A 23,550-nucleotide genomic window follows, 5' to 3' on the forward strand; every position below is an offset into this window, starting at 1 on the left:
TATAGATCAACATAACATTTGTGTTAACATGCAGGAATACAAAAATTACAAAATAATATGTCTTCGACACAAAAAAAAACGAAAAAACTTGAAGACATGATTCCATTTTAAAATGTGTTTGAAAATGGACAAAACTAAATACTATACTAGATTAGTATAATATTTAATTTGTCTCGGAAAGCCTACAAAGAAATTTGACTAGAACAAAGCTGGTAGCAAAAAGGAAAAAAAACAAAAAGAAACTTCACCTAAAGAATTTTAAAACAATATTTAAATTTTTCAGTAACGATGTGTAAACCGCGCATCATTCGGTCTGTTCTGTCCTCCAAAGTTTCCACCACCTTGAGGTCCCATTGTTGCTGGCGTATTTTGAGAATTTTCATTTGGAGGAAAATTGCTGAGGAGAAAAAAAAAAAAAAAAAGGTAAAGATCACATACAAACATACACAGGGTAAACACGTCAAATAATTTAATATAAAACATTCATGATTTGTGCTTTTATAGAGCACAAGTCTGGGTTGGAGCAAAAAAACAGGAATCTCTCTTAACCCCTTCCCGCTCCAGGACCTACTATTAGGTCATGCCAAGTAGCGCGCTCGCGCTCCGTGACCGAATAGTAGGTCATGGGAATAAATACTCTTGCACCACCCCCCTCCCGGCAATTTTATGAGCTGTGAAACTGCTGTCTCGTACAGCAGTTGCCGCAGCTCCCTCCCCTGGGACCGATCGTGTTGTCCCCGCCGATTAACCCCTTAGAAGCCTTGTTTAATAGCGATCGCGGCTTCTTAGGGGTTAAAGCACCATTGACTTCCAGCGACATTATCTCGGGCGCTGATGTTTGCTATGGCAACTGGAGGTTTAGCAATGGCCTCCGGCTATGCCATCTACGGAAGCCCAGTGGGTCCTGACCCACTATGCTTGCGGTCAGAGAGTACCCGACAGCTCTAATACACTGCACTATGCATGTAGTGCAGTGTATTAGACTTTCAATCACGGCCTCTTGCCTTCAAGTCCCTTAGAACAAAAAAAATTAAAAAAATTGGATAAAAATAAACGTTTTAATGTAATAAACATAAAAATCCCCCATTTCCCTTAGCAGGCCTTGATTATAAAAAATATAAATAAAATAGACAATTGTTCAAAGATATGATCCCCATTCCTTCTCCGCTACTTCGACTGGGGGATTTGCTGGGCTTATATGACTGGCCCTAACTTTAGCATAGTTTTGCAATTCAGCTTGAGAGAATAGGTATTGGGGGACATGATACGGGATAATATTTTTCCATCACTGGCACAACTGCAAAAGGATTTTCCTCTTGCTCACCTCACTCCTTTACATTACCAGTAATTGTCGCTAAATTGTTGGTGAAGCATGGGAATATTAATAGACCAATGACAATGTATGAATCCCTGACCTCTGTTTTGACCCCAGTTCCCAGTCTTACTTCCATCATCTATAAGAAGCTTAATTCACTGCTACAGAAGTTCCAATAACGTATATAAATTCATGGGAAAAAGAACTAAATATTCAGCTTAGCTCTTCCGAGATTGGTCTGGTCAATAGGTCGAGCTGTGGTCCATCACGATGCATAAATTTACAGGAAACCTGTTACAAACTCGTGAGTCGATTTTATGAAACCCCCTTACTCCATAAAATACATAGCTCTATTTCTCCAGAGTGCTGGAGGTGTCACAAAACTATCGGCACGTACACGCATATCGGGTGGGAATGTGACTTGATTAAACCCTATTGGCGTAAGATAGAACATGTTATTCAGCAATTGTGCCCACAAGCTCCCAATTTAAATCCGGTTATTCTCTTTTTTAATATCATACGAGGTGCCGCTAATTTTGTAGGTAGATCCCTATGGTCACAAATGATATTACCTGCTAAAGCTTTTATCCCGCTATATCGGCAGAAGGAGAACACTCCGCCCGTCTCACAATGTCTGAGAAAAGTGGCCCAAATATCTAGATTTGAGTTGTTTGGCCCAGAGGAGTCCTGGGAAATATTCAAAAACTTGGCTTCCTTGGCTCACTTTTCTTTCTGATCCTGAGGCTGGGTTCACACGAGCACATTAACGTCCGTAATGGACGGACGTATTTCGGCCGGAAGTCCCGGACCGAACTCAGTGCAGGGAGCCGGGCTCCTAGCATCATAGTTATGTACGATGCTAGCAGTCCCTGCCTCTCCGTGGAACTTCTGTCCTGTACTGAAAACATGATTACAGTACGGGACAGTTGTCCTGCAGAGAGGCAGGGACTCCTAGCATCGTACATAACTATGATGCTAGGAGCCCGGCTCCCTGCACTGAGTTCGGTCCGGGACTTCCGGCCGAAATACGTCCGTCCATTACGGACGTTAATGCGCTCGTGTGAATCCAGCCTAAAGGATATGGAAGCTATGCCTCCTAGTAGAAACCTTCAGGCTACATATAAAGGTCTCGATTTTAGGTTGGAAAAGATAGATTTGACCCATTTGCTTTGCATCACAAGAAATGGGACCGTCAGGGTGCTCGCATATTTAATACTTTGGCTGATGGCTATTGCCTTATGTTTGATATTTTCTGTATATTTATACAAACTTTAAAGGGGCTCTTATATTTGATGCTTATTGGTAAAGATATGGAAAGTTCTGTTAAATGCTTTTTACACATGTTTGCTATGTTCTGAATGAGACTTTGTATTGTGATACAATAGGATGACTAAAATCAATAAAAAAAGATTTGAAATAAAAATAGAAATAAATAAAGTATACATAATTGGTATAGCCGCATCCGTAACGACCTGAACTAAAAAAGTATTTACTCATCCCGCACGGTGAACGCCGTAAGAGAAAATAATAATATAAAGTATATCAGAATCAGTTTTTTTGGTCACTTCACCTCCCAAAAAATGGAATAAAAAGAGATCAAAAAGTCGCATGTACCCAAAAATGGTACTGATCGAAACTACAGTTCGTTACGCAAAAAACAAGCCCTAACACAACTCTCGATTCGTAAAATAAAAAAAGTTATGGCTCTTAGAATAAGGCAACACAAAAAGTAAATTATTTTTTATTTGAAAAAAAAAAGTATTTTATAGTGCAGACGCCAAAAGACAAAAAAAAAATCTATGACCATATGGTATCACCGTTATCGTATCGTCACGCTGAATAAAGGGAATATGTAATTTATAGCACACGGTGAACGCTGTATATATATTAAAAACACCACCCAGGAATAATAGAATAAAATGCTCATCAAAAAGTGAGATGCACCCCATGAACATTACAATGAATTCCTCATGGGGTCTAGTTTTCAAAATGGGGTCACTTTAAGGATTTACCCTGTATAGGTACCTCAGAAGCTCTGCAAATGAGACATGGCGCCCAGAAAGCAATCCAGCAAAATCTACATGCCAAATAGCGCTCAAGGCTTTCTGAGTCCTGCAGTTTGTCCAACCAGCAGTTTATGCCCACATATGGGGTATTGCCGTAATTGGGAGAAATTGCTTTTCAAACGTTGGTGGTTTTTTCCTGTATTCCCTGTAAAAATTAAAAATGTGTATCTTTTATCGGAAAAATATGTGATTTTCAATTTTACAGCCTAATTCCACAAAATGCAGCAAAAAAAAAAAAACAACGTATGGTCTAAATGCTCACTATACCCTTCGATAAATTCCTTGAGGGGTGTAGTTTGCCAAATGGGGTAACTTTTGGGGGTCTCCACTGTTTTGGCATCACAAGACCTCTTCAAACCGGACATGGTGCCTAAAATATAATCTAATAAAAGGAGGCCTCAAAATCCACTAGGTGCTCCTTTGCTTCTGAGGCCTGTGTTTCAGTCCATAAGCACACTAGGGCCACATGTAGGATATTTCTAAAAACTGCAGAATCTGGGCATTAAATATTGAATTGCGTTTCTCTGGTAAAACCTTCTGTTTTACTGAAGAAAAAAAATTGAATGAAAAGTATTTTCTGCAAAATAAATTAAATTTGTAAATTTCACCTCTGCTTTGCTATAAATTCCTGCAAAACGCCTAAAGGGTTAAGAAACTTTCTAAATGCTGTTTTAAATGCTTTGAGGGGTCTTGTTTTGAAAATGGGGTGATTTATGGGGGTTTCTAATACATAGCCCCCTCAAAGCCACTTTAGAAATGAACTGGTACCAAAAAATAAAAAGGCTTTAGAAATTTTGTTCAAAATATGAGAAATTGCGGCTTATGTTCTAAACCGTGTAACGTCCTAGAAAAATAAAATGTTAAAAAAAAATTGTCGACATATGGAATATGTGCAATAGTAACTATTGTGTGGTAAAACCATCTGTTTTACAAGCAAATCTATTTAAATTCAGAAAAATGCAATTCCCCCCCCCCCAAAATTTGAAAATATGGAGGATGGTACCCTTAGGTGCTGGAGGTGCCTCACTTCTATCTGATGATGTTGGATATATTCGCGACAAACGACTAGGAGTGTAATACCACCTATACATTATTTTCCTAGACGCTTCCAAATGTGTAGAGCACTTAGAGAGAGAGCAATCTAGATTGAAAGTGGCTTCCCAATCCTGCGTACTTATAGGGATTCCCAGATCTCTCTCCCAATGCCCCAGACAAGGAAATTCCTCCCGAAGCAAACCCTCACACAATACCTTATAAATTTTTGATATCCCTTTGCATGTTTTATCCAGATTAGTGAATGACAATTCAAAAGGCGTTTTAGGGGAATCAATCAGAGGAGGCAATGTACTCAACAAATGACGTATTCTAAAGAATTTATAGAAGTCCCTACGGGGTATGTTGTACTTCAGACATATATCATTAAATGCCATTAGATGAGTTCGCTCCATAATGTCAGAAATACACTCAATGCCGGACAACAGCCAATTTTGGATATCAATATCAGGTATCAGAAGCGGAAGCAGTCGAAGAGGTAGATCAGAAAATCCCACCGGGATTATAGGGTGAATAACAGTACATTTTTTCCAGACCTGGAGCCCTGCATCAATCGTTAAAAAAGAAGATTTAGATATTTTAGCACCAGTGGACAATAGCCACATGCGTGCTTCTACAGAAGATACATCAAGTAATTCCTTTTCCATAGAAATCCAATGTTTCATAGGAACTTTAGTCTTCCACATTCTGGCTTGATCCAAAATTGCTGCATAATAATAATGAGCCAAGTTCGGGAGACCCAAACCCCCTTTAACAATTGGCTGGTATAATACCTCCGCAGCTACTCTAGGGCGGGAGTTTTTCCATATATATTTATTAATTATACCTTGTTGTCTTTGAAGATTAGATACCGATAGCAGAATAGGTAAATTTCTAAATAGATATAGTATTTTTGGGAGGATCATCTTAACCGCAGAGATTCTCCCTACCCATGATGCCTCATACTTCATGTACTTGGATAAGTCTGCTTCTATCGCTAATACCAATGGTATATAATTATATTTATATAAAAAAGAGAGGTGGGGTAGGTAAGTTGTATTCCTAAGTATGAGAAAGAGTGCTCAACCCAAACAAAACGGAAATTTCTTCCGGAGAGAGTCCAAAAGAAGACGAGAAATATTCACACTCAAAACCATAGACTTAGTAACATTAAGCTTATAATACGAAATTGCACTAAAAGCCTCCAATATCTTAGTGACCTCTAATAGAGATGTCTCAGGGTCAGATATAGCAATGAGCAAATCATCTGCAAATAAGCCAATTTTATGAGATATATCCCCCACCGTTATCCCACTAATAGCAACAGATGACCTAATGGAAGTAGCCAACGGCTCCATCACCAAGGTAAAGATGAGTGGAGATAAAGGACACCCTTGTCGAGTCCCATTGGTAATGTTAAAATTTTTTTATGTACATCCAGAGGTAAATACCACTGCAGAGGGCAAAGAATATAGTGCCATTATACGATGATGCGCCATACCATGAATTCCAAATGCCTCCAGAAGTAACCGCAAATATCCCCAATGGACCCGATCGAAGGCCTTCTCCGCGTCCAAGGAAAGAAGCAGAGAAGGCGTCCGATCTCGCTCCACCAGGCCCAACAAGTCCTTGTGCTATCAGATGAGAGCCTCCCCTTTACAAATCCCACTTGATCTTGATGTATCAAATCAGGCAGAATGCCGGCTAGGCTTTCCGCAATTATTTTAGCAAACAATTTTAAGTCTGTATTCAGGAATGATATAGGTCTGAAGTTACCCGGTTTGTCCGGAGTTTTCCCCGGTTTAGGTAAAACTACTGTAGCTTTTAACATTTCCGCAGGGAAATTACCACCTTGCTGTACATCAATAAACAGATTCAATAAATAGGGTAGGAGAAGAGAACCACATATTTTGTAGTAGTCTACCGTGAGACCATTGGGGCCAGGAGCCTTATGAGGTTTCAAGGACTTTATAGCCTGGAGGATTTCAGTTTCAGATATACTAGCAGAGAGCATCTCCAACTGATGAGGTGACTGAAGGCAAAGTCATGTCCTGTAGAAAGGAAGAAATCATGGACACAGTAGGCTGTGGGGTATCTAAATTATCCTTGAGATTATATAGATCTGCATAGTAATCTGCCAGTACATTTGCTACACCTTTTCATTCTTACTATTATAAAGGAAAGGAATCCTAGATTGAGCCGATCTCTGAGATGCGAAGCTAATAAGGCGCTGGTTTTATTGTTATATCCATAATAACGTGCCTTCACCTTTCTCAAGGACTGCTCATATTTATAAAGGTCAAGTTGGTGGAGTGGATTCTGTAAATTCTTGAGCAAAGCAGCCCTGCGTGGACAGTAAGACTGCTTGTTGGAAGCACTTAATTGAGTGATGTTGGATGACAAATGAAATCTCAATTAATTTTTCTGTCTTTTATCTCTATCTGCAATACTGATAAATTGACCTCGCATATAAGCTTTGTGTGTGCACCAAAGCGTAGCCGAGGACACGTCAGCAGTGTGGGCCACATTGTTTTGTTAAAATCTCCCATAAGTAACACCGAACCCAACCGATGCTTATTGAGAACTTTAAACATTGATTGGAAAAAACGTAACTGTTTTTGGTTGGGCGCATATATTGCGACCAGAGTGTAGGTAATATTATTAACCCCTTAGTGACCACCAGTACATTTTTTTACGTTCGTCACTAAGGGGCCTTAGGCTAGGCTGACGCCTTTTCACGTGAGCCTAATCTAAGTCCTGCACGGGTCTCCCGTGCAGGCCGGAGCCGGGGCTCAGCTGTCTGATGACAGCTGATCTCCTGCTCCAACGCCCGCAATCGCGGGTCTCCGATGGGGTGTCATGGCAGCCGGGGGCTTGATGAAAGCCCCCAGGTCTGCCCTGGACATATGCCTATTAGGATGCGCCGGAGGCACGTCCTAACAGATTGCCTGTCAGATTTACACTGACAGGCAATAATGCTCTGGTATACGAAGTATACCAAAGCATTATAGCAGCGATCTGAAGATCGCACAGTAAAGTTCCCTAGTGGGACTAATAAAATAAATCAATGTGAAATAAAGATTATTAATAAAAAGTACAGTAAAAAAAAAAAAAGTACACATATATGGTATCGCCGCGACCGTAATGACTCCATTAATAAAATTAATATGTAATATAAACCGCAGGCGAACACAGTAAAAAAAAAAAAAACACAAAAAACAATGGCGAAATTGCATTTTTTTTCCATTGCCCCCCAAAAAAGTCATAATAAAAATCAAAGTCCCATGCACCCCAAAACAGTACCAATCAAAACTACGTCTCGTCCAGCAGAAAACAAGCCCAAAAAATCACTACATTGATGGAAAAATAAAAGTTACGGCTCTTGGAAAGCAACGATGCAAAAAACAAATAATTTTAGTTCAAAAGTGTTTTTATTGTGCAAAAGTCGTAAAACATAAGAAACCTCTACATATGTGGTATCGCCGTAATCGTACCGACCCATAGAATAAAGGCAACATGTTATTCAAGCCGCACAGTGAACGACGTCAATTTAAAAACGCATAAAACAATGGCGGAATTTCAGTTTTTTTTATAATCCCCCCCCAAAAAGTTAATAAAAAAAATTATATGTACCCAAAAATGGTGCTATTAAAAAGTACAACTAATTCCACAAAAAACAAGTCCTCATACAGCTATGTAGACGAAAAAATAAAAAAGTTATAGCTCTTTGAATGCGACGATAGAAAAACGAATAAAATAGCTTGGTCATTAGGGCCTAAAATGGGCTGGTCACTAAGGGGTTAATGTCACATATCAATATCACAAAACGCCCATATGGAACTATATGGGACTCCCTAAGTATAAAAGCCACAGAGTTTCTAATCGCAATTGCGACTCCACTTTTTTTGTGATAAGCCGGGGAGGCATATATATTCGCAAATTGCTTATGGTGCGACCTACTTACATCTACCCGATTTAAATGTGTTTCCCGCAAACATACGCTATCCGCATGGGACTGTTTTGCCTCTTTCCATACCATAGAACGTTTAAACGGACTATTAAGTCCTTTAGTGTTAAGCGAAACTACCTGTAGCACCATTTTAAGACATGAAATGCATCTGCTAAAAGACAATTACCTGACTTACTACATGTCTGAGATAGAGATTTCCAGAGCAGCTTTGACCTGCCCTATATCCCCTTCCCTCTTTGGCCACTTTTGACCTTCCTGACAGAGCCTCATTTTTCAAATCTGACATGTTTCACTTTATGTGGTAATAACTCCGGAATGCTTTTACCTATCCAAGCGATTCTGAGATTGTTTTCTCGTGACACATTGGACTTTATGTTACTGGCAAAATTTGCCTGATACATTCAGTATTTAATTGTGAAAAAACACCAAAATTTAGCAAAAAATTGTAAAAATTAGCATTTTTCTCAATTTAAATGTATCTGCTTGTAAGACAGGCAGTTATACCACACAAAAATGTTGCTAACTAACAACCCCCATGTGTCTACTTTAGATTCACATCATTTTATTTTTCTAGGACGTTACTACAAGGCTTAGAAATTTAGCAGCAATTTCTCACATTTTCAAGAAAATTTCAAAATGCTATTTTTACAGGGGCCAGTTCAGTTGTGAAGTGGCTTTGAGGTCCTTAGATATTAGAAACCCCCAATAAGTCACCCCCATTTTAAAAACTGCACCCCTCAAAGTATTCAAAACAGCATTTAGAAAGTTTCTTAACCCTTTAGACATTGCACAGGAATTAAGGCAAAGTAGAAGTGAAATTTACAAAGTTCATTATGAATCCATTTTTTTGTACCACAGAAGGTTTTACCCAAGAAATGCTACTCAATATTTATTGCCCAGGTTCTGCAGTTTTAGGAAATATCCCACATGTGGCTCTAGTGTGCAACTGGACTGAAACACAGGCCTCAGAAGCAAAGGAGCACCTAGTGGATTTTGGGCCTCCTTTTTATTAGAATATATTTTAGGCACCGTGTCAGCTTTGAATAGGTCTTGTGGAACTAAAACGGTGGAAACCCCCCAAAAGTGACCCCATTTGGGAAACTACACCCCTTGAGGAATTTATTTAGGGGTGTAGCAAGCATTTTGACCCGCTAGTTTTTTTGCAAAAATTTTTGGAACTAGGCCATGAAAATCTAAATTTTTTCAAATAAAATGTAGGTTTAGCTAATTTTTTTTCATTTCCAAAAGAACTAAAGTAGAAAAAGCACCACAACATTTGTAGAGCAATTTCTCCCGAGTAAAACAATACCCCACATGTGGTAATAAACGGTTGTTTGGACACACAGCAGGGCTTTGAAGGGAAAGACCGCCATTTGGCTCTTGGAGCTCAAATTTAGCAGGAATGGTTTGCGGTGGCCATGTCACATTTGCAAAGCCCCCGAGGTGACAGAACAGTGGAAACCCCCAACAAGTGACCCCATTTTGGAAACTATACCCCTTGAGGAAATTATCTAGGGGTACAGTGAGCATTTTGACCCCACAGGTTTCTTGCAGAAATTTTTGGACGTAGGCCGTAAAAATGAAAATCTAAATTTTGTCAAAGAAAATGTAGGTTTAGGTATTTTTTTTTTCATTTCCACAAGGACTGAAGGAGAAAAAGCACCGTAACATTTGTAAAGCAACTTCTCCCGAGTAAAGCAATACCCCACATGTGGTCACAAACATCTGTTTGGACACACGGTAGGGCTCAGAATGGAACTAGCACCATTTGGATTTTGGAATGGTTTCTGGGTGCCATGTCACATTTCCTGAGCCCCTGTAGTACTAGTACAGTGGCAACACCCCAAAAGTGACTCCATTTGGGAAACTGCACCCCCTGAGGAATCATCTAGGGGTATAGTGAAAATTTTGATCCCAAAAGGTTTTTTGCTGAATTAATTAGAATTAAGCCATGAAAAATAAAAAAAATTTCCAACAAGATGTAGTTTTAGATCAACATTTTTCATTTTTACAAGGAATAGAGAAGAAAAAGCCCCAACATTTGTAAAGTAATTTCTCCCGAGTGCGGTAACACCCCATATGTGGTTATAATCAGCTGTTTACATATATGGGAGCATTCAGAAGAAAAGGAGCGGTATTTATCTTTTGGAGCGTAGATTTTGCTGAAATGGTTTGCGGACGCCATGTTGCATTTGCAAAACCACTGATGTACCAAACAAAAGTGACCCCGTTTTAGAAACTACACCCCTAAAGGCATTAATCAAGGGGTGTAGTGAGAATTTAGACATCACAGGTGTTTTTCAGAAATGAATACGCAGTGCATGGTGCAAAGTGAAAATTGCCCATTCACCGCACAATATGTTGTGCCCCTAGAGAATCTTACCCCCATAAATTGTTAAGCGGGTTCTCCCGGCTATGGTAATGCCTTACTTGTGGCCATAAATTGCTGTTTGGGCACACTGTAGGGCTTAGAAGGGAAAGACCGCCATTTTGAGCATGGATTTTGCTTGGTAGTAGTTCTGTTTGAGTTTTGCTGGTATTTCAGTTTATAATGTGGGGTATATGTAATCTGTGCGGAGCACATCAGGGCATAATAAGAGGGTATAATAATGGGGTAAATAATACAATTATCCATAGATGTGTTACACGCTGTGAAGCGATCAGTTATGCACAGGCTGGTGTCGCACTGATAAACGGTTTTCTTTCTTATCCCCCTTTTGTAACACTCTGCAACTTTTGGGGACTTTTTCTCCTTCGTAGTTTGGGAAAAATTGCTGGGAAAGTTTTGCGCTGGTATAATACGGGCGCCCTCGCTTCCAGCAGATGTTCAATGTCCCTTCCCTTTCCTAGTTCCTAAATACTAGGGCCCTGAAACTGAAGGAATGTTCCCCTCCGGCCTGCGCATTCAGATGTTTTTCATCACCGCATTACTAGTGCCATAACTTTTTTATTTTTCAGTTGAGCGGTGTGCAGGCTTGTTTTTTGCGAGACGGGCTGTAGATTTTATTGGTACCATTTTAGAACACATACGACTTTTTGATCACTTTTTATTTCATTTTTTGGTAAAGGAAATGACCAAAAACAAGCAATTTTGGAAGTTTTTTATTGTTTTTTTTTTCGGCATCCTCTGTGCGCCCTAAATGACATGTTAGCTTTATTCTGCGGGTCGATACGATTACAGCGATACCAAATTTATAGTTTTTTTAATGTATTGCAGCTTTTGCACAATAAAATCACTTTTTTTTATAAAATTTGTTTTCTGTGTCGCCATATTCTAAGACCCATAACTTTTTTATTTTTGCGTGCACGAAACGGTGTCAGGGATTATTTTTTGCGGGACGGATTGTCATTTTTTATTAGTACTATTTTGGAGTAAATGTGACTTTTTGATCACTTTTTATAGCATTTTTTGGAAGGAGATGTGACCTAAAAACTAAGATTCTGGCGTTGTTTTTCATGTTTTTTTTACGGTGTTCACCGTGCAGGATAAATTACATAATTGTTTTGTAGTTTGGGTCGTTACATACGCGGCGATACCAATTATGTATAGTTTTTTTTATGTATTGCGGCTTTTGCACAATAAAATCACTTGTTTCCTGTGTCGCCATAATCTAAGACCCATAACTTTTTTATTTTTGCGTGCAAAAAGCGGTGTCGGGGATTATTTTTTGCGGGACGGATTGTCGTTTTTATTAGTACTATTTTGGAGTAAATGTGACTTTTTGATCACTTTTTCTAGCATTTTTTGGAAGATGTGACCTAAAAACAAAGATTCTGGCGTTGTTTTTCAGGTTTTGTTTTTTTTACGGCGTTCACTGTGTGGGATAAGTTACATAATAATTTTGTAGTTTGGGTCGTTACGGACGCGGCGATACCAAATATGTATAGTTTTTTTTAATTTTTTTTTCCCATCATAAAAGACTTACTATGGGAAAAAAGTCAGTTTAGCTTTATTTTTATTTGAAACGTGTGTATTTATTGTTTTACCACATTTTTATTAACTTTTTTTACTTGTCCCACTAGGGGACATGAGGGCCTGATGCCCCGATCGCTACTCTAATATACTGCACTACATACGTAGTGCAGTGTATTAGCGCTGTCAGTTATTCACTGACAGCAAGCCTATGAGGACGTGCCGCAGGCGGGTCCTCATCGGCTCCCGTACAAGGCAGACTCTGAAGCCATTTTCTGGCGTCCGATTGCTACAGCAACCCAGCGATTGCGTCACTGGGTTGCCGGTCGGGTTAAAACCTATCAGATGCTGCGCTCTATTGAGCGCAGCATCTGAGGGGTTAATCTGCCGTATCGGAGAATAGCTCCGGTCCTGGCAGTTACAGGAGGGTGCCAGCTGTATAATACAGCTGTCACCCCGCGGTGATGGTGCCGGCTCTGCTCCTGAGCCCGCACCATCACTGCGCCGTATTTATACGGCGCTTTGCGGGAACACCTTATACGGCGGATGTCGGGAAGGGGATATAGACCGGAGTTAACAGAGACCTACAACAATTTAACAGTATCCTGAGAGGGAGGACATCAAACCCTAAGGTGAGATGTAGAGGGGGGAAGGTGAAACACATCAATTGCAGTGTATCACCGTGAACCATACCATTTAAGAAAATACAGCAAGGATATACAACAGACAGTTATGTCATAACCCTTTCTGAAGTACAGAGAATATTCTGCAATAACCTTTACACACTGAGTTTTTTTGACGAGTTTTTTGACGCGGAAACCGCGCCGCAAAACTCGGCAAAAACCGCCCGAAAATGCCTCCAATTGATTTCAATGGGAGTTGGACGAGTTTTCTTTAGCGCTAGTAAAAAAAAAACGCGTCGCGGTAAAAAGAAGAGTCATGACCCATCTTGAGGCGGTTTCCGCCTCCAAAACCCCATTTCAATCAGTCAGAAAGAGGAGTTTTTGTCAAACCACGGTGCAAAAAATGTCTGGAGTAGTTTTTGCAGGAGGAATTTTCCTCCTGCAAAAAAACTCAGTGTGAACACAGCCCTAGGAATCATATCAGAATTTATCAAGACATACAAGAGGCAGTCAGTCAGGATCTTTATTTTCCCATTCCTTCTCCAATCTAGGTAAGGATCTGGATCTTGGCGATTTAAGAAGGGAAGCAATCGGAGATAAACGCCATTCCTGAAGCAGTTGCAGAACTTTGGCTGGATTGTTCGCAATCACTTTCCGACCATCTTTAGTGATAATGAGCTTGACCGGAAATCCCCAGCGATATTGAACATTGTGCGATCTTAAAATCTTCGCCACATCTTGGAACTCCCGTCGTTTCGCCAATGTAACCGCTGACAGATCCGTGAACGCGGAGACACCTTGAAACCTGTCTGGAAGAAGAGGTGGTTGTCTGGCAGCTTGCATCAACTTCTCTTTAAATCGATAGAAGTGTAAACGAGCGATCACATCCCGTGGAATAGTGGCAGGTAATTCTTTGGGTTTTGGTATACGATGCACTCTATCAATAAGCAAATCTGACACAGGGACATCCGGTACTAGCGCCACAAAAAAATCAGTAAGACATTCTTCAAGTTGTTCCGGTTTTATCGCTTCAGATATGCCTCTAAACCGCACGTTATTGCGGCGGGACCGATCTTCCAAATCCGCCACCTTTAAACGTAAGGACCACACTTCCTCTTCCAAAGAACTGTTGATGTCTACCAGCTCATTATGCGCTGCTGAGAAGTCAGCCATTTTATTCTCCATATGAGAGGTACGTTCTCCCAGAGCAGCAAATTCCATTTGGATATTTTTAAAAGCAGCTTGAATGTCAGACTGGAGAGAGGTTATCAAACTATCCAGTAAGATTTTTAAAGTATCTTCCGATACAGGCGAAGCAGTAGACTGATGCGTGCATAGCAGGGGAGAGACAAGTCTCTGTACTTTGCATATGTAGCATAGGAGACAGAGTATGAGGAACATCATAAGTACTCACTCGGCCCCTGGGTGTATCACTTTGCATCTGAGGAGAGGATCCATGAGAGGACCGGGTGTAGTCTCTCCCACTAGCTGAAGATTGCAGCGAGGAAGAAGGAGAAGAAGGTCCCTCTTCAGCCGTTCTCACAGCCTGGAAGCCGCCGGCGCCACTTTGGGACCTCGTGGAGGGAAAGAACTCCGTAAGTCTAGCAGAGTTTGCTTTCTTTTTAGCTTTCCCCATGTTGCAGGGCAGAAAGCAGGACTTAAGTGCCGCTGTCAGTGCACTTGCTGGGTCTTTTCTCAGCCGTTTAGAGCCGTTTGTAATGCCCGGTGTTCAGGAGCTGAGGCACACGTCTCACTCCATGCTCATCCGGCCACGCCCCAAACATTCCAGAGTTTTTACCACATAAAGTGACATGTCAGATTTGAAAAAACGGGCTTTGAACCTTAAGGCCCAAACTAGCCTGCGTCCTTAATAGGGATGTCACGATACCAGAATTGCGATTTCGATACCAATTCGATACATTGCCAACAGTAATATAAAAAATAAATAAAGTTCTTCCATTTTCTGATGTGAGGCGCGTGGTGTGATGATGAATTTAACCTCCACGTGCCTCACATTAACAGGACATAACCCCATCATGTTTCTCAGTCATAATGGGTTAATATGTAAGGTACATGATGGGGTTAATTACTTTTAATATGAGGCGCTTGGAGGTTAAAATCATCACATCTCGTGCCCTACATTAATAAGTGATAGAAAGCAGTTTTTATTTTATTTTTTTAGACTTATTTTAATGTTTATTGCAAAAAAGGTGTATGTGTATTTATTTTAACATTACTTTATTTTTAAAAAACTTTAATGTACTGGCATATCTATATTACAGTACATTAGCCTGTGTACTGATAGGGCATACTTAGTACACAGGCAGTTGTTAGAACATACCTAACAGGAAATATGGTAGGACAGTCCTGGGGTCCTTCAATGGACCCTGGGCTGTCTGCCCATATATGGTATGGGCCTAATTGCGTCACAGGAATTCCCTGTGACGCGATCCAAGGGGCATCCCCTGAATGCTACATTCAGCTGTGATCGCAGCATTCAGAGGTTTCTCTGATCTCCGCCAGTGGGGCTGCGGCTGTGTAATACAGTCATTGTCCCGCTCCTGACAGGAAGTGCGCGCGTGGTCAGCATGAGGTGATGTGGCAGACACTGCACTAATGAGCGGCAGTTCAGGCACTGAAAACAGAACATGGGTATGTTTTGCAGAGCGCCCGCCAATTTCTGTTTTCAGTGCCGCCACACATTAGTGCAGCACCGGCCGCATCGCAACATCCTGACCCCGCGCACTTGTTATCAGGACTCAGGAGCGCGGCAATGACTGTATTACACAGCCGCAGCCCCGCTCATACATTCATGTGTTACTATACTGAGTTATGTGGCCGCACAGCTCAGTATCGAAATACATGAAATAACGGTATGGAACCGTTTGGGGATGCAGAGTATCGAAACAGTATCGAACTTTCGATGCATCGTGCATCCCTAGTCCTTAAGGGGTAATGTTATATTCTTTTCTTTCAGGAACCAATCGTGGCTATAGCTGAACAAAAAGCACGCACTGTGGCATGTTTAACCCCTTCCCGCTGTGGCCACTTTTGACCTTCCTGACAGAGCCTCATTTTTCAAATCTGACAGGTTTTACTTTATGTGGTAAAAACGTCAGAATGCTTTTACCTATCCAAGCGATTGAGATTGTTTTCTCGCGACACATTGGACTTTGTTACTGGTAAAATGTGCTCAATACATTTAATATTTAATTGTGAAAAACACCAAAATGCACCAAATGCATTTTTCTAAATTTAAATGTATCTGCTCTTAAGACAAGCAGTTATACCACACAAAATAATTGCTAATTACTATCCTCCATCGTTTTTTGAACATCCTTTTATTTTTCTAGGACGTTACAAGGATTAGAACTTTAGCAGCAATTTCTCACATTTTCAAGAAAGGCTATTTTTTGTTAAGTGGCTTATATATTAGGAACCCCCAATAAGTCACCCCATTTTACAAAACTGCACTACACAAAGTATTCAAAACAGCATTTAGAAAGTTTAACCCTTTAGACTTTCAAAGGAATTAAAGCAAAGTAGAGGTGAAATTTACAAATAATTTTTAATCCATTGATTTTGTAACACAGAAGGTTTTAACACAGAAACACAATTCTAGAAATATCCCACGTGGCCCTAGTGTGCTAATGGACTGAAGCACAGGCCTCAGAAGTAGAACCTAGTGAATTTGACCCCATTTAGGAAACTACAGACCTCAAGGAATTTATCTAGGTGTATAGTGGGCATTTTGACTCCACCTGTTTTTTTGCAGAAAATGTAGGTTTAGCCAATTTTTTTATTTTATTTCCACAAGGACTAAAGGAGACAAAGCACCACCACGTTTGTAAAGCAATTTCTCCCGAGTAAAACAGTACCCCATATGTGGTAATAAACGGCTGTTTGGACACAGGGCAGGGCTCATAATGGAAAAATCGCCATTTGGCTTTTGGAGCTCAAATTCAGCAGGAATGTTTTGCAGAGGCCATGTCGCATTTGCTAAGCCCCTGAAGGGACAAAACAGTGGAAACCACCCACAAGTGACACCATTTTGGAAACAACACCCCTTGAGGAAATTATCTAGGGGCATAGTGAGCATTTTATTTCAGTAAAGCAATTTCTCCTGCGCAAAGAAATACCCCATATGTGGTCATAAACTGCTGTTTGGATACACTGTAGGGCTCACAAGGGAAGGAGTGCCATTTGGATATTGGAATGGTATCTGGGCGCCATGTCACATTTGCTGAGCCCCTGTAGTACTAGTACAGTGAAACACCCCAAAAGTGGCTCCATTTGGGTAAAATACACCCCTTGAGGAATCTAGGGGTATAGTGAGAATTTTGACCCTAAAAAGGTTTTTTGCTGAATTAGAATTAAGCCATGAAAATGAAAATATTTTTCCCCCCAATAAGATGTAGATCAACATTTTTCATTTTCACAAGGAATGAGAGAAAAAGAATCTCAAAACTTGTAAAGCAATTATGGTAACACCCCATATGTGGTTAGAAACTGCTGATGGTATTTGACTTTTGGAGAGTAATTTTTGCTGGAATGGTTTGTGGACCCATGATGTACCCAAATCATTTTTTTTTTTTTTTTTAAAAGTGACCCCATTTTAGAAACTACACCCTTAAAGGCATTTATCAAGGAGTGCAGTGAGAATTTAGACCCCACAGGTGTTTTTCAGAAATTAATACGCTGTGTAGGATGCAAAATAAAAATTTTAATTTTTCCACTAATATGCTGTTCCACCGAACAAAATGCTATGCCCAGCTTGTGCCACTGGAGTATCTTACACCATAGATTGCTAAGCGGGTTCACCCGAGTATGGTAATGTCTTACATGTGGACGTAAACTGCTGTTTTAGCACACTGTAGGGCAAAGAAGGAAAGGACCGCCATTTGGAGCGTGGATTTTGCCGGTTAGTAATTTTGTTTGAGTATTACTGGTATTTCAGTTTAAAATGGGGGGCACATGTAATCTGTGCGGAGTACATCATAATAAGAGGGTATAATAATGGGGTAAAATAATAAAACTATCTATAGATATGGGATATGCTGTAAAGCAATCCTTTATGCACAGGCCAGTGTCGCACTGATAAACGGTAATCTTTCTTATCCTCTTTCGTAACACTGCACCTTTTGGGGACTTTTCCTCCTTTGTAGTTTGGGAAATTTTGCTGAGAAAGTGCTGCCCTGGCATATTACGGGTGCCCCTGATTTCAGCAGATATGCGGAGTCCCTTCCTGGTTCCTTAATACTGGGGCCCTGAAACTGAAGTAATGTTCCCCTCCGGCCTGCACATGAGGAATTTTTTTCATCTGTGCATTACTAGTACAGTGCGGGGTCTTTTTTTTCTGCGAGAAGGGCTGTGGATTTTATTGGTACCATTTTGGGACTTTTTGATCACTTTTTAGTAAACTTTTTGGAAGAGGAAATAACCAAAAACAAGAAATTCTGGGATGGTTTTTTTTTTACGCCATTCACCGTACGCCATAAACTACATGTAAACTTTATTCTGCAGGTCAATACGATTACTTGCGATACCAAACTTATATAGTTTTTTTTTTATGTATTGCAGCTTTTGCACAATAAAATAACGTCTTAAAATAAAAAAAAATAGTTTTCTGTGTCGCCATATTATAAGATCCATAACTTATTTTTGCATGGACAAAGCGGTGTCAGGACTTTTTTTTAACTTCAAACGTATTATTTTATTTTTTTTGACAACTTTTTTCGTAACTTTTATTATTTGTCCCACCACGGGACTTGAAGGCCTGCAGCTCCGATCTCTCTACTAATACACTGAACTACATACGTAGTGCAGTGTATTAGAGCGGTCAGTGACAAAGCCTATGAGGACCCGCCGCAAGCGGGTCCTCATAGGCTTCCGTACTAGGCAGAGCCGAAGGCCATTGTTAGGCCTCCGGTTGACATAACAACCATCGGCAACCCAGCAATTAGGTCACTGGGCTGCCGGTCGGCTCAAAAACCCTCAGATGCTGCGCTCTCTATTGAGCGCAGCATCTGAGGGTTTAAAAATCGGCCGGATCGGAGACCAGCTCTGGTGCTGGCCGCTACAGCGAGATGTCAGCTGTAATATACAGCTGACACCCGGCAGAATGGTGTGGGCTCGGCTTCTGAGCCCGCACCATTACCGCGACGTAAATGGTACGGTGCGTTGTGGGAACCGCTGCCCGATAGCGCCGTATATATACACAGCAGATGTCTGGAAAGGGTTAACATTGCCAGTTTTGTTTTTGTGAAACTACTGAAATTGATGAATGTGATGGCTATGGTTCTAACTTCTGATTTACACATTTACAATTGTTTATTTAATTTACAACCCACATTCTACCAAACTTCTAAAGTACATGCAGATATATACATAACTGAACTATGCTTACCCATGAATTCCTCTATTCATGTGTCCTTGCCCTGAGGGAACTGGAATGCCACGACCTTTTAAAATAAAAATGATTAGTAGGTCTAAGGGGAAAATCCACAGGCACAATAAATAGTGAAGCCTTTGGACCAAGATTGATCCCAAGACAACCAAATGAATTTGTGGTTTATTCTACTGTCCATCTTACCTGGTCTCGAAGGAAAAGTATCCATCTTCCGACCATGATCTCCCCAATCACGACCATCCCTAAAGCAAAAGAATGTGTTATTAAAAAAAAAACAACAAGACAATCTTAACCCCTTGGAAACACAGCCAATTTATGGACACAGCCAATTTTTTTTCAAATCTGACATGTCACTTTATGTGGTAATAACTTTGGAATGGTTCCACTTATCCAAGCGATTCTGAGATTGTTTTCTGTTGACACATTACTAAATATTGCTACTTACAAACTGCAGATACATTCAGCATGTGAAAAAGACCAGCATTTTTCTAAATTTAAATGTACCTGCTTGTAAGAGATAGTAATACCACACAAAATAGTTCCTAATTAACATTTACTATAGGATTATGTTTATGTTGGCATCGTTTTTTGAACGTCCTTTTATTTTTCTAGGACATTACAAGGCTTAGAACTTTAGCTGCAATCCCTCAAATTTTCAAGATTTCCAACACCTATATTTTTAGGAACAAGTTCAGCTCTGAAGTGGATTTGAGGGGCCTATATATTAGAAAGCCCCCATATTAAAAACTATTCAAAACAGCATTTAGAAAGTTTAAACCTTTAGGCATTTCACAAGATTTAAAGAGGTTATATCCTAAATGTCAGATAAATGCGGGTCCCACCTCTGGGACCTGCACCTATCTCCAAAACAGGGCCGGATAATACCAGTTCTGCTGCTCTGCATTGCGGCAGAAGCAAGTGAATTCAGACCATGAATTCGGAAACAGCGTAACTCATTGTTTCCATAAGTCTCATGGAACTGAATGGTAATTATGGAAACCGTGTAGCGCGCATGCTACGCTGCTTCTGTAATGGCCATTCACTACTATGGGACTTATGGAAACAGCGTAGCTCAGCAAGTTACGTTGTTTTCATAACTCCCGACCATATAGTGGCCGGGGAGGGAGAGGGAGTAGAATAATAAAGTTAGAGCAGAGTTTAGGGGGCCCCGTTCTGGATATAGGTGTGGGTCCCACAACTACCTGACATTTATGACATATCCAGTGGATATTCCAAGACAAATAGTAGGACAACAGCACACGTCTCCAGATCTTCAAAGTGGTTTTATTGTCAAAACATCAACGACTAATAGGCAAACATAGCCTGTATGTCGTGGATGTTTTGACAATAAAACCACTTTGATTATCTGGAGACGTGTGCTGTTGTTCTACTATTTGTCTTGCAATTTGCATTATGCCGGAGTGGGTTTGCCTGGCTTGACAGTGTGCACCGCACCAGACTCAGGATTTGTGCTGCTTCAAAACCTTCTATTTTTCTTCATATCCAGTGGATATGTCATAAATGTCTCTCATGGGAAAACCCCTTTAACCCCTTAAAGGACAGCCTGTTTTGGCCTTCAGGACACCGCCAATTTATCCAAATCTGACATGTTTCACTTTATGTGGTAATAACTTCGGAATGCTTTTACCTATGCAAGCGATTGAGATTGTTTTCTCGTGACACATTGGACTTTGTTACTGGCAAAATTTGCTCGATACATTAAAGGAACAGTGTCATCACAAATTATTTTTTTATATGTTAAAGATGTTAGTGCTTTATTAAAAACGTTTATATTCGTGTGTTTGTGTTTTACTTTTTCTTATTTTTACACTTTTTCTTCCCTATGGGGGCTGCCATTTTTTGTTCCATTTCTGTCTGTGTCGATTAACGACACATACAGACATGGAATACGGCAGCCACAGTCCCATAGGGACTGCGAACGGCTCCCGTCCCATTGACTTCAGTGTACGGCGTCTGTGTGGGAACTGCGCATGCGCCGCTCCCACACAGTCCAATTCGAAATTGGCGCCGTCCGGCGCCATTTTCCTGTGGACCGGAAGTCGCGGCCGGACAGTAATATTACTACTTCCGGTCGCGGCTTCCGGATTTGTGCACTTGGACCAGCGGCAGCAAACGGAGCGGACGGGCCGGAGGGAGCCGCGGCGGCAGGAGCAGGTAAGAGATTTCAATGTATGTTCCGTGTTTGTGTGTGTTTACTACTGTATGTAAACCTACTACACTGTGTGTTAGCTCCAAAAATGGCGACACACAGTGTAGGAGGTTACACCGTTCAAACCCCTCGTTTATCCCGGCACTAGCCAGGATAAAGGAGGGGGGGATGCTGAGAGCTCACTAGAGCGAGGGCTTTTAACCCAATGTTGCAATGCTGCAATTTTGGGAATAGCTCCATCTAGTGACCAAAAATGGGTAGTATTATAAATTAGAATTAATTTATAATATTTCCTGACTCGTGAAAAAAATAAAACAAATTTGAACAATGTTTAATCACCCACACACTAAATGTTTAATTGAAAAAAAAACAACATGTTTTTCTGGCAACACATTCCCTTTAAGTATTTAATTGTGAAACACACCAAAATTTGGCTAAAAATTGCAAAAATTAGCATTTTTCTAAATTTATATGTATCTGCTTGTAAGACAGATGTTAATTAGCAACAATTTTGTGTGGTATTAACATCACCCATATGTCTACTTTAGATTGGCATTGTTTTTAGAACATCCTTTTATTTTTCTACGACATCAAAAGGCTTAGAACTTTAGCAGCAATTTCTCACATTTTCAAGAAAATTTCAAAAGGCTATTTTTACAGGGAGCAGTTCAGTTAAGTGGATTTTAGGGCCTTATATATTAGAAACCCTCGATAAGTCACCCCATTTTAAAAACTTCACCCCTCAAAGTATTCAAAACAGCATTTAGAAAGTTTCTTAACCCTTTAGATGTTTCACAGGAATTAAGGCAAAGTAGATGTGAAATGTTCAAATTTTTTTTTTTTTTTGCAGAAATTAATTTTATCTATTTTTTTTGTTACACAAAGTATTACCAGAGAAACGCAACTCAATATCTACTGCCCAGATTCTGCAGTTTTTAGAAATACCCAACTTGTGGCCCTAGTGCACTTATTGACTGAAGCACAGGCCTCAGAAACAAAGGAACTCCTAGAGGATTTTGGGGCCTCCTTTTTATTAGAAAATATTTTAGGCACCATGTTAGGTCTGAAAGGCTCTTTCGGCGCCAAAACAGTGGCAATCCCCCAAAAGTGACCCCATTTTGGAAACTATACCCCTTGAGGAAATTATCTAGGGGTATAGTGAGCATTTTGACCGCACAGGTTTTTTGCAGAAATTATTGGAAGTAGGCCGTGAAAATAAAAATCTACATTCTTTCAAAGAAAATGTAGGTTTAGCTAATTTCCACAAGGACTAAAAGGAGAAAATGCACCACTACTTTTGTAAAGCAATTTCTCCAGAGTAAAACAATACCCCGCATGTGGTCATAAAAGGCTGTTTGGACACACGGCAGGGCTTAGAAGGGAAAGAGCGCCATTTTGCTTTTGGAGCTCAAATTTAGCAGGAATGGTTTGCGGAGACCACGTCGGATTTGCAAAGTCCCTAAGGGAACAAAACAGTGAAAACACCAAAAAAGTGACTCCATTTAGGAAACTACACCCCTTGAAGAATCCATCTAGGAGTGTAGTGAGCATTTTGAACCCTCATTTTTTTATTAGAATTGTGCAGTTAAGATTTTAAAAAAAATCCTTTTTTTCCAATAAGACGTAGCTTTAGCTCAAAATTTTTCATTTTCTCAACACAAAGGAATAAAAGAACCCCAACATTTGTAAAGCAACTTCTCTGGAGTACGGCAATACCCCATTTGTGGTCATAAACTGCTGTTTGGGCACACGTCAAGGATCAGAAGAGAAGGAGCGCCATTTGGCTTTTGGAGCACAGATTTTGCTGGATTGGTTTCTTGACACCATGTCACTTTTGCAAAGCTCCTAAGGCACCAGTACAGTGGAAACTCCCCAAAAGTGACTCGATTCACGAAACTACACCCCTTGAGGAATTCATCTAGGGGTGTAGTGAGCATTTTGACCCCACAGGTGTTTCATAGATTTTATTAGAATTTGGCAGTGAAAAAATAAAATAAAAAATCCTTTCTTCAATAAGACGTCGTTTTAGCTGAAAAGGTTTAATTTTCTCAA

The 23,550-nt window shown here is 40.3% G+C and overlaps 1 protein-coding gene across 1 annotated transcript in view; it reads right to left on the reverse strand.

Annotated features, from left to right (window-relative positions):
* Positions 1-253: 253 nt before the first annotated feature.
* SAFB (scaffold attachment factor B) overlaps positions 254-23,550 on the reverse strand; it is a 163,590-nt gene continuing 140,293 nt past the window's right edge. The window contains exons 17-19 of the mRNA XM_075863558.1: positions 19,512-19,570; positions 19,326-19,380; positions 254-397 (exon numbers count right to left, since the gene is read on the reverse strand). Coding sequence (XP_075719673.1) covers positions 280-397; positions 19,326-19,380; positions 19,512-19,570 — 232 coding nt within the window. The 3' untranslated portion in view covers positions 254-279. The remainder of the gene's footprint in view (positions 398-19,325; positions 19,381-19,511; positions 19,571-23,550) is intronic.

The sequence above is a fragment of the Rhinoderma darwinii genome, chromosome 1 (assembly GCF_050947455.1).
Source record: "Rhinoderma darwinii isolate aRhiDar2 chromosome 1, aRhiDar2.hap1, whole genome shotgun sequence".
In the NCBI taxonomy this organism is placed as follows: domain Eukaryota; kingdom Metazoa; phylum Chordata; class Amphibia; order Anura; family Rhinodermatidae; genus Rhinoderma; species Rhinoderma darwinii.